General features: G+C 37.2%; 1 protein-coding gene across 7 annotated transcripts in view; it reads right to left on the bottom strand.

Annotated features, from left to right (window-relative positions):
- UIMC1 (ubiquitin interaction motif containing 1) overlaps positions 1–12,509 on the bottom strand; it is a 173,772-nt gene that overhangs the window by 38,884 nt on the left and 122,379 nt on the right. For all 7 annotated transcript variants that reach the window (XM_082723139.1, XM_082723144.1, XM_082723142.1 and 4 more), the window contains 3 exons: positions 10,995–11,071; positions 6,466–6,569; positions 891–1,044 (listed from right to left, as the gene is read on the bottom strand). In XM_082723139.1, the coding sequence (XP_082579265.1) occupies positions 891–1,044; positions 6,466–6,569; positions 10,995–11,071 (335 nt within the window). The remainder of the gene's footprint in view (positions 1–890; positions 1,045–6,465; positions 6,570–10,994; positions 11,072–12,509) is intronic.

Here is a 12,509-nt window from a genome sequence, read left to right as displayed (position 1 = left end):
ACCTCTTAAGACATCTTAAATGAGCCATCCAGGCGCCCCTTTTCCCAGAAATCTTAACCTATAAAATACCTCACAATTATACAATTTCAGATTAAATACTTCTAAGTTATGGGAATCAAATAGGACTGAGACATGCAACACTTGCAATCATCTAAGGTATGGTTATATTCAACACGCTGGACCACAGAGAGCTGAGCTGATACTATTATATTTAGAAATATACAGAAAGGCAAGATTAGGGGTGGTAATTCACAGGATGTGATGAACAAGCAGATTCTCTTGGTCAGTAACTCACACTGCACCCAAATCAATATCTTTCACGTTCTCTTCAAAAAGTAACCAATAGTCCAGAATGACGCAGCAGAGAATACAAGACATGAACTGAAATTAGGGATATTTCTTAACTATAGTTTTAACACAGAACTTTCACATAAAAAACCCCATAAGGGACTTATCTTGAATAAAAAATGGTTAATTCTTCTAAGACTATATGTCAACTATACTTCAATTTTGAAAAAAATGGGCAACTCTAGAACTTATTTCCTCAAGTTCCATAAGGAGTCTCAATATCTGAATATGTAAGATGAAACACAAGGTCCATAGCATTGCACTGATTTTTGGACTACATATACCAAAGAATAAGTTGAAACATTAAAAAATGAAAGATTTTTCCCTTCCCTTTCTCCTGAGTATGTGTAACAAAATAGCATACCTGCCAAAATAATAAAGAACATGAAAAGCATAGAGAATTAAGTAGATAAGAGAAAGAAAAACGAACCCAACAACTTTAACTTTGAGGAAGAGTGATCCGTTTTTCCTGTACTGTACTGTACAGGATTACAAAACTACCATGCAAAGAAAAGAGTTTGATAAATCCTGATAAGTTTTACCTGTGTCTTGCCCTATCAGCCCATTGCAGTACATGGCATGTCGTTCAATCTTTGTGGGTGGGAAGCCTTGGTCACATAGCGGGCAGGAGACCTGGGTACTGGATGAGATGGTAGAAATAGGTATTTCCTTCTCAGCATTTCCCCTGTTACCAACCTGAAGAAAATAATAAATGGCAACTGTAACACCTTAACTTTATAAAATACCTTTTCCCTCAAAGAACTGCAAGAGATTCCATCCCATATTTCATTTACTTTCAAAGAGACAATACTGAGGCAACTGGGTGGCTCAGTAGATTAAGCCTCCGACTCTTCATTTTGGCTCAGGTCCTGATCTCAGGGTGGTGACACTGAGCCCCACATCAGGCTCCATGCTGAGCACAGAGAAGATTCTCTCTCTCTCTGCCCTGCTCTGCCCAGCCTGATCTACCCCCACTGCATGCTCTCTCTCTCTCTCTCCCCCGCTCTTGAAAAAAAAAAAAAAAATCAGCTTGCCAAATTCAGATCTGAAGATTGGGAGATACACTAATATACTTAATAGTTATTCAGAACCTGTATACTATATGCTAAACATTCTGCGTGTAATACTCATTTAATCCTCATAGTAATCTTACAAACTATTTACATAACCTTTCCTACACATGAAGAAAGTATTGCCCAAAACAGTAAAGCAATTTGCCCAAAGTTACATAACAAATAGGAAGCAGAGCTGAAATTCAAATCAAGGACTATTTAGCTCCAAAACCCGAAGGCATTCCTCTTTATCAAGATCTTTATCAGCGGGGCGCCTGGGTGGCTCAATGGGTTAAGCCTCTGCCCTCAGCTCAGGTCATGATCTCAGGGTCCTGGGATCAAGACCCTCATCAGGCTCTCTGCTCAGCAGGGAGCCCTCTTTCCCCCACCTCTTTCTGCCCACCTCTCTGCCTACTTGTGATCTCTCTATCAAATAAATAAATAAAATCTTAAAAAAAAAAAAAAAAAAGATCAGTATGTTGTGTCTGTTGTGTTCCAAACAATCTATGTATCAACAGCATCTCAAAGAAATTTTTTCAATCTCATAAAAGAACTGTGAGCATTCCAAGTGTGAGCATTCCAAGTGACTTCAGACATAAGGAATTAGGAAACAAGAGTTCTTTTTTTTTTTCTGCTCATTTTTTTTTTAATATTAACCTTTTAAAAAATTTTTTTATAAACATATAATGTATTTTTATCCCCAGGGGGTACAGGTCTGTGAATCGCCAAGTTTATACACTTCACAGCACTCACCATAGCACATACCCTCCCCAATGTCCATAACCTCACCCCCCTCTCCCAAACCCCCTCCCCACAGCAACCCTCAGTTTGTTTTGTGAGATTAAGAGTCACTTATGGTTTGTCTCCCTCCCAATCCCATCTAGGAAACAAAAGAGTTCTAAGCAAAAGTAGCACAACTAAAATTTAAGACCTAGACCTCAGCTTAGACCAATAAGACATACCACCTCTTCTGTTTTATCTGTGACTTTTAGATTAAAAGAGGAAACAGAACAGAACTAAGACCCAACTATTTAAGCAGACTCAAAAGTCCTTAAGACAATTCTGCAGAAGCCATTCTTACACCTTCTCTCTCTTATTCCTCTCAGTGTTTTATAATCACCATTTTTCCTATAGTTCCCAGTGTCTGAGAGGCAGTTTTATTTTACCTTTACAGGTCAGAGCCAAGAACTCTGCAGTGATTAATTCAACAATATGCATGAGCACTGCAGCACTACTGCCTAACACTTGCTTCAAAGGACAGCATGTCCTAACCAATCAATGTGAAACTGTCCCACACAGGCACTGCTTCCATTTAAGAGCAAAGAACACCTGGACTATTATTATGCCTTACTACGGGGAAAAAATAAACCCTCTTCTGGTAAAAGATCAAAACAAGACCAAAACTGCAATGGGTAGATAATTTGAACTCTGAGGCAACAGGAGGGCTTTGGTTTTGTTTTTTGTTTTTTGTTTTTGTTGTTGTTTAGGCCATCCCTAAAATCTACTGCTTGTGAATGTAATCCAACAGAGGGAAACAGACCATCTAAATACCAAGTCAAATAGTTTCTACAACTACCAGAAAATGTCGTTTTTCAACCCACCTGCCTTTTACTTAAAAAGACATATTCTGAAAGGGGAAAAGAAGAAAGATGAAATAAGAACTAATAGTGCTTGAGTTCGTTATCCATACCAGGATTGGCTAGGCATTTTCCATACCCATCACTCACAACAATCCAACTGGCAGAGGGATCACTGGATCTAGTATTACAGAAGAGGAAATTGATGTTTATATAAAAGGTAAAGTAACCTGCTGATCACAAAGTTAGTAAATATACAATCTAGACTTGAACCCAAGATTCTGCAGTATCAAAACTTCAGTATTTCTATTTTAGCAAATTGTGGCAAAAGCAAAAAAAGCATCCTCTCTACTTTGTTGCTGACCCTGCCAGATATTGGGAGACTATCTGATTCTATTATCCTTCTCTAGAAGGTGGAGAGAGCCAAGTGTGTCTGGAAGTTCTAGGTGTTATTTATTCCAAGCTTAGTCACTCAGCTTCTCACAAACCCCGCTTCTTCTGTTCATAAATCTTACAAGGCAAAGCTGTCTTGGGCATGCAAAGCCATTTGAACAGAGGGGAGAAAAATCAATATACCCTAAAATTTGCAAGTAGTCTTGAGTTACTGAAAGTTAATGGCAACTGAGCAGTTACTTGGCATTCTAAAGTTCGCTAAGCACAGAAATGTTGTATGACATGAATGTCACTGGTGCTCACACCCAACACTCTCTACTCCTTTGTATTCATTACCAGCTCCAAAAAATGCATGGAATGTACCTTCAACTATTAATGTATTCAAGAGGGAGTAGTCTATTATTGTCTTAGTGTGAATACAAGACCAGTTCCAATCACATTCATAGACAACTGAGAGGTTCTGAACATTTTTACATAAAGTAAGATTTTTTTCAGCATCATTTAAAAGTTCTATTTAAATATTAACTACAATGGACTTCAAGAGGAAAAAATATAAGCGAAGCAGCTTTTATTAGGACTGTGCAGTCAGGGATTCAGTCTCTGAAGAACTGCTTCTACTTCTTTTAAAATATTATACAGCCATTTCTCAAAAGAGATACTTGGACACAGAATCTTGATCTCTTAGATGTTGGTCCTTACCTTCTGACCTCAAAAGAAACCTTACCTCAATAAATGAACTGGGTGAAAATAAAAGTTATGTCCTACAAATCACCAGTCCTGACCCTTCCCCACCCAGTTTGTGTGCAGCTTAGAAAGCTCTTTAGATCTTTCCCCTCTTTCCATAAGACTCAACACAGTTTACTTAAAAACCACTGGCTAAACCAACTGTTTGATTCTGAATAACTTCTATTAACTTTTCTAAAAAAAAGAATATCTCCAACCAAGGGATTATCTCAGGCAAGATATTCAGAAAATATTATTTTCAAAAGAACCTGACGACTGCATGAAATCAAATCAAGAAGGATTACAGTTCTGCCATGCTATTCCAAATAACTCAAATACTGTTGAGCAATTCTGTCATTAGTAAGCTAATATCACTGAATAGCCACAATATATTACAAAGCAGTAAAATAATAACTGGTTCCACATGCATACTACTTCCTGTGCCAAATCTCTGCTATGCATTTCATATTCTCTAATCTTTAAAGCAACCCAGTAAAATAGATTACTTTTTGTCTCCACTTTACATATGAAGAACTGAAATTCAGAAAAGCATTCCTCTTCTATGCTTCCCTAATGCCCTCTGTCATTATATTTGTCAGAAACATTGTAATTATCTATGTGTCTGTCTCCTCCTTTACCAGGACCCTCTGAGGGCAGGCACTGTTTTGCTGTTGTTGATCTTTATACTTCAAGAGTCTAAAATGAACAACCGGCATACAGTACATAAACTATAATATCTTTCAAATATATGAAATGAATAAAACAATTAATTTATTTGCCCAAGGTCACAAAATTAAGTGATAGGGTTGGGATTCTTCTAATTCCAATGCTCAAGCTCCTTGTACTACACCAAACCACCTTCCGATGAACAAGAAATTTTAGGACAAATGACCCTATATACAGACTCCAAGAGCAAGAGTCCACACCCACTATACTATCTTTGTGCTCATAAAATATTCAGATTCTACCTTTCTAATAAGTGACGTGTAACTAAGTGGTGATTACTCAATGACTTAAAAACTATAGTATCTCTAACATCTTTTAATGGATACAGAATTCTAAGACTATTAACAGACATCCACAGATACCAGCAAACAGCAACAATGAAAGAAGGACATTCAATGTGAGAAAGGTCATATAATTCCATCCCTTTGATGTGTAGTGGTGCAGACATATACACTATAAATTCTAAATAGGGTTCATGCTCTTTGCCCCAAACAAAGAACAGTCTCCTTTGCAGTCATGGATGGATAAGAAATCAGCCTTCATTAACAAAAGGATTGTAGGGTTCTTCTGTAGTTAGTTCTGTTCCCTATCACCATTTAGAAGTTTCTGCTCCCTCCCTGGAAGCCATTTTAACATTATCCAGCAGGATATGTCCTCAGTAACTCTGTTGCAGGAAGTGTCACCATCCTCCCTACCACCATTGGCATCAGAGAATCTTGGTCTGTCAGTTGTGTCAGATCAAGTTCCAAGGAACCAAGCAGTGTGCATGATTCATGAAAGCAGAATTTCTACCCAGTTACCTGCAATGCAGAGACTAGGCAAGGGATCTACCTTCTATTATAAAACTGTTCTCAAAAAACCTAGAGTATAAAAAGGAATAAGAGAATGAAACCTCTATTTTTAAATGCTCAGGGTAAGATAACATACACAAATGTAACCAAAATATTTATTTCCACAGAAAATTTAATTCTCAGGCTGCTTTTCAGAACAAGAAATTTGAAAAATTCTGAATTCTTTTTTAAAATTCTTGGTAAACTATTGTGTAAGTCTCAACATGAAAAATATATACTGAGAATCTCAATCAGAGGTATGAACTTTAACAACCACCTTTATGGATGATGGCAGATATGTGAAACTGGAAAGGTAAAAAAGCCAATAAAAATCCACTTATTTTTTCCTGCTGCTATCCTGATTGCATTTCTGATACCATGCAGAAATTAGAGCTGAAAGTTATGTATAATATAAATATAGTGACTTTTTCCAAGATTGTTCATTTCTGTTACTTATCAGTAATGTAAAAGAAAATATCACAGACTCTGGAGATAGATCCAGGTTCAAATTATTAGCATTTTGAGTATGAATGAATGACAAACATTCTAAGCCTCTGTTTCCCCCATGTGTAACAGAAATAATAAAGCACATTAAGAAATCAAGAAATGATAACTACTCCTATTTTTAGAAACAGTTGCTCAACCGAACTTAACTGTAGTGCTGAGCTGAACTTAACTGTAATAATCTCTGACATAATCACCTCCAAAACTACAATCTTTTGTCACCTAAATCTTTTCAGCCGAGGTCAGTTTTGTATCAGAGAGAGGAATATCAGTAGAAAGAAAATACTAAGAAAAATTGTGCAGAATATTCACCTCCTTATCTGCCATTATTATTCTTACTTCATCCAGGATCTCTCTGCTACCTGGAGAGACTTCTTTTTCCAAGTCAAACGTTTCAGGAGAACTTAGCTGTGTCTCTGTAATTTATAAAATTAAAAAGTCATTTTTATTTTGTATTTTCATAGTTAAAAAAACAAATACCTATTCCCCCTAAGTTTATAGTGATTAATACTGACTACAGTGGTAATACAGATCAGTCTGATTCTTCTTAAAGCTTTACTAAGGCATAATGTATATATAGAACAATTCATCAATTTTCAGTATGGGCAAATGTATATAATCTATACATGGTAACTTTTTTTTTTTTAGCGATACCCATGTATAGTATCATACCACATAATAATCACAATCAAGATATAAAATATTTCTGGGGTATTTGGGTGGCTCAGTTAGATATCTGACTCTTGATTTCAACTGAGGTCATAATCTCAGAGTCCTGAGATGGAGCCCTGCATCAAGCTGGGTTCTGGGTGTGGAATCTGCTTAAGATTCTCTCCATCTCCCTCTGTCCTTCCTCTCAATCCCTCCAACGCCCCCCTTAAAAAAATATATAAAACATTTCTAAGCACCCTCCCAAAATTCTTATGTATCCCTTTGCAGTGAACTCCCCACTGCTTGGCTCCTTGCAATGACCAATCTACTTTACATTCCTATAGTTTTCCCTTTTCTACAACATTACATAAATGAAATCATACAATGTGCCATCTTTTGTGTCTGACTTCTTTCCTTTAGTATAATGTGTTTGAAAAGCAACCATGCTGTTATATATCAATAGTTCACTCTTTTTTAATGCTGAGTAGTAGTATTCCACTGTATGCAAGTATCACAATTTGTCCATTCACTAGTTAATCCATCTGACTTCTTTTCAGCATAATTTGGGTTTTAAAGCATACTTATTTTGACAGAAAACAAAAACATGCCAATGTTAGTTCTAAAGTTAAAGGGATGATTAGAGAAGACAGAAAATTGGGAGAAGAAATAGAAAATACAACCTAAACAAAGATATGCCTTTCTTTAATACATTCTTTAGGCGGCATCTATTCATTCAACATTAACTCAACAAATATTTATGAATAAATTCCAGGCACTATACAGACTGCAAGTAATAAGGAGATGTAAGATGGTGTCCTTCATAGTCTAGTTCAGGAGTCAGCAAACTACAGCTCATGACCCAAAGCCAGCCACCTTCCTGTTTTGGTAAATAAAAGTATTATTGGAACACAGCCACACCCATTTTCCCCTGTATTCTATGGCTGCTTTTGTGCTAAAATGGCAGCTGAGTAGTTTCAGTGGCACAGCTGAGTCATTTAGCCCACAAAACCTAATATATCTATCTAGTCTTTTACAGAAAAAGTCTGTCAACTTCTGGTCTAGCCACCCATCATGTAATATAACAAAAGAACAAGGGCACCTTGGTGGCACAGTCGGTTAAGACACCAACTCCTGGTTTCAGCTCAGGTTGTGATCTCAGAGTCATGGGATCAAGTCTCACATGCGGAGTCTGCTTAGCATTTTCCCTCCCTCTCCCTCTGCTCCAGTGTTCCACTCATGCTCACTCTCTAAAATAAATAAAATAAATCTTTAAAAAAAAAAAAAAAAAAAAAAGAACAGTAATTCTATGTCAAAGAAGGACAACTTCTTTGGAAAAGAAAGTTATCTCAGCCTTGGCAGAAAAAGGCTTAAAATGCGTAAACTTCAAAGTTGTCTTTGTCAGGAACACCTCTACTTGCTACAGGAGATGCTGCCTAATTCAAGAATCATTTAATAAAACTAATTTAAAAAACTTTTTTGTCAAGTTTCCCTGAGATATTACCAAAAAAGACATTTAGTCTCTTAGAAAATAAGAGCTATTCATTGTCTATACTACTGTAATAATAAAAAGTCTTTAATTAAACTTTCTGTGAATAGCTGAAATAGTCAACTATAAAGAAAAGAGAACATTAGCTCCTTAGAAATAAATAATACTAAGAGCATACACACGGTGGGCATAAGGCTATAATTCTGTTTCTTCAATGAAGTGAGTAAAAAAAAGATGCTATAATTTTGAGTATCAGATCCCTGGAACTTTCAGAAATCTAAGACAAAACAAAATAGAGAAATGGACTACTATACTCAATCTGCAATTCATCTATTTAGAACATACTGAAAACTCAAGTTGTCTGGAAAATTTAGATGGCATAGCTTCTAAATTTTATATTTACAAAGAGATTCAGGAGTCTGGCTTCATGGAGAAGTAGTTACACTTTCTCAGCAAAAGGAACAGTAATGTTATGGAAACCTTTTGCAATCTCATTTAGGAGTGGTTTTTGTCAGCAAACAGTTGGACTAATTTAATTCGCAAGCTAATGACAGCAATTCATGATCATAAAAGATATCTAACCTCAGTCCTGAAGGGCCTGCTTTTCCCCCTCTCACCAACTAGGGCTTTCAAAATTACTGTATTCACAGGTTCCTCCTGCAAAATCCCTGGGCAACGTCACATGCCATCATCTTAAACAAATTGAGTGACTTCCTAACAGGATGGCATAAGTCAGCAATCCAAGATGGGCAGGTGGTCAGAGGTAGGGGACGGTCAGCTGTGGGAGTTGTAAAAGATAGCACAGCATTCTTGAGTGCTCCTGCCAAAATCAAAGCACTTGGTAGTGAGGTCTCTTAATGGATATCATCAAGCAGTTAATTCAAATATATTTTATATGAATAAAGAAACCCACTTTCAATAGAAAGCAACATAATTAAACTTAAAAATAAGTAAAGAAAGGCCTTTTATGATATGCTGCCAAATGTTTATAAATGTTCATAGGTCTTTCCTAAAATAATGTGTAAACTAAGTTTAAGTCTCCATAGGAAAAAAAAAAACTGAAAGAAACCAAAATAAGAAAACTATGAGTCTCTCTGACCCTGACAGGTAGGTTATATGAGACCCAAGAGAAACTAGGTATGACTTATGGTAACATGTGTACAATATGTACTACCTAAAGAGTTCAAATATTGATAGGAAGTCCCTTAATCTCATACGAATGAGGTTACTGATTCAATTGGCCTCACTTTTAAGAAGAGCAAAAAAAGGAAATATAAGCTAAAACAAAATCCTTAAAAAGTAATGGTTCATATCACAACATAATTCTTCATATTATACAATGATTCAGCTCCAGAGTTCCCTTAGATAATGGGTATCTTAGTTTATTTAAAATTATTTTGTGTGGTGGTGCCTGGGTATGGCTCTGTCAGTTAAGTGTCTCCCTCTGGCTCAGGTCATGATCTCAAGGTCCTGGGATCCAGCCCTGCATCAGGTTGCCCAGCCAGGAGTCCACTTCTCCCACTCTCTGCCCCACCCCCCACCCCTGCTCATGTACTCTTTCACTCTCTTTCTCAAATAAATAAATAAATAAAATCTTTTTTAAAAATTATTTTGTAAGGGCATCTACGTGGCTCAGTTAAGTGTCTGATTTTGGCTCAAGTCATGATCTCTGGGTTGTGGGACTGAGCCCCGAAGAGTCAAGCCCCACATCAAGCCCCTCATTGGGTTCCACACTCAAAAGAGTCTGCTGAAATTCTTTCCCTTGCCCTTCTCCCTCTCAAATAAATAAATCTTTTTTTAAAAATTTATTTATTTATTTATTTGACATAAAGAGAGACAGCAAGAGTAGGAACACAAGCAGGGGGAGTGGCAGAAGGAGAAGCAGGCTTCCTGCTAAGCAGGGAGCCTGATGTGGAGCTCGATCCCAGAAGACCTGAGCTGAAGGCAGATCCTTAATAACTGAGCCACCCAAGTGACCCTCAAATAAATAAATCTTAGAATAAATAAAATCCCATTAGCAATTTTTTTTAATTTTAATAAATAAAAGCTTCTTGTAATTAAAACAAAAAAAAAATTTTTATGTCAAAATCTATTCATGTGCAACATGGAATGAACGTCTCTTATACCTAAAGTACGGAACACAAGTCTTTTCATCTCTACAATTAACAAAAGGCAAAGTGTGGTACTTAATCAGGTTAAATGCCTTATCTGAGATTAAAAATAAGTCAATGACAGAACTGTGTACAAAATTCAATTTCTAGACTCCCTCTGCTATAAGGAGTGAATGGCAATGTAAAACTAGAAAAATCTGCTTAATGACAGGCATATTTGAAGACAGTCCAATCTGGAGAACCCATCAACCAAAATATAGAGTCCTCTTGCCTCTGAATGTACAGTTTAAGTGCTACTCCTGATGCTTTGCTGCCATCTCTGAGGAGGCTGGTAAGCAAATGAGGAAACAAAGAGCATATTAATCTCAAAACTAAAACATCCAAGAAAAGACTAAGAATCAGAGCTAATGTCCATTTAAAAAGTGTGTGTTTATGTATATATATGTGTACATGAATATATGTGGAGGAGATACACACACATCAATCACAATAAACCTCCGGAAAGTGGGTTGGAAAAGCCAGAAAAATTAATAGGCACAAAAAGGTAGATAGCTAGGGATCAGAAATTCAGTTAAGATCAGTGAGTTGCTTACCAGGACACACAGTGATTTCCTCTGCAGAACTCTCTGGCATAAGGACTAAGCTCTTCTTACTGGTCAAAGCAGCAATGCTGAAAAAGAACCAAACCCCAAGTGAATCCCAGTATAATAAATCAGAACACAGAGCCAAAAGCAATGGTGAGTCATTAACAAAGCCACAGGTAATCTGATACCTGCTGTCCAATACCACAAAATCACAACAGGGAAGCAAGGAATTGGGAGTGAATACTCCAGGCCAGAAATGGAGAAAATAAACATGCTTACAACTCTGGTTCCAGCGAAATCACTGAATCCAAAAAGAATCCCCTTTTTGAGTCTTTACAAAGGAAAGTTGGAGGGTAAGGACTATCTGTGAACACCCTAGAAGACAAAAATTCCACTCCCATATAAGAATGTCAATGGGGGGGGGGTTGCTGGGTGGCTCAGTGGGTTAAGCCACTGCCTTTGGCTCAGGTCATGATCTCAGGGTCCTGGGATCGAGTCCTACATCGGGCTCTCTGCTCAGCAGGGAGCCTGCTTCCCTCTCTCTCTGCCTGCCTCTTTGTCTACTGTGATCTCTGTCAAATAAATAAAGAAAATCTTAAATAAAAAAAAAAAAGAAAGAATGTCAACAGGGGGCACCTACGTGGCTAAGTAGGTTAGACATCTGACTCTTGGTTTCAACTCAGGTCATGATCTCACACGGGTTGTGGGACTGAGCCCTGCATTGGGCTCCCTGCTCAGTGGGGTGTCTGTGCTTAAGGATTCTCTCCCTCTGCCCCTTGCCCTGTGCACACACTCAAGTGTGCTCTTTCTCTCTCTCAAATAAATAAATACATCTTTAGAGAGAGAGAAAAAAAAAGAATGTCCATTGTGTTTTATAGCCTCCATCTCAGCCTTCTGAAGGTTAGAGATTTATAAACTCCTAAGAGAAAATATGGAGATTCTCTTGACAACACACTTGCTTTCCCTCACCTTGCAGTTCAATTTTCTCTTTATCTCAAGATGTGGCTTTCCAAGCAACAAAAAGATACAATTCCAAATTGCCCTACAGCAAAACCTGCCCATACAAGTTAAATATCTCTTCTGAGAGTAACATAATTATGTACTGCTCCCATCATCCAACCTTTTAGTTTACCCTGCCTGTTCATGGAGTGCAATCTCTTCCTGACACAGGAACACATGGCTGAGAGATCTGAGCATCTGAGCTACCCCCCTCCATGCCTCACAGAACTTTATGACTAGTTTGATCAAGTATGCAAGAGGATACTTAAAAAATAAAACCTCGTATCAACTAAGAACCACAGAGAAGAGAGACTAACCATCACTGATTCATGATAAATAAATCAATCCTGATAGGAAACCGCAAGTGATTTCTCTTTCTAAATAAAACATCTTATAACATTTATTGTAAACCCAAGCCAGACACAGTTTACTCTGCATCTAACATTACGGCTCTATTCAAAGGGTCCATCACAAAACAATTTGCTGACATTTATAAAATGGGCTAATCAACTTGAAGTCAAACCA

The sequence above is a fragment of the Mustela nivalis genome (genome assembly GCF_964662115.1).
Source record: "Mustela nivalis genome assembly, chromosome: 3".
In the NCBI taxonomy this organism is placed as follows: domain Eukaryota; kingdom Metazoa; phylum Chordata; class Mammalia; order Carnivora; family Mustelidae; genus Mustela; species Mustela nivalis.
This window is presented reverse-complemented; position numbering and strand designations above follow the sequence as displayed.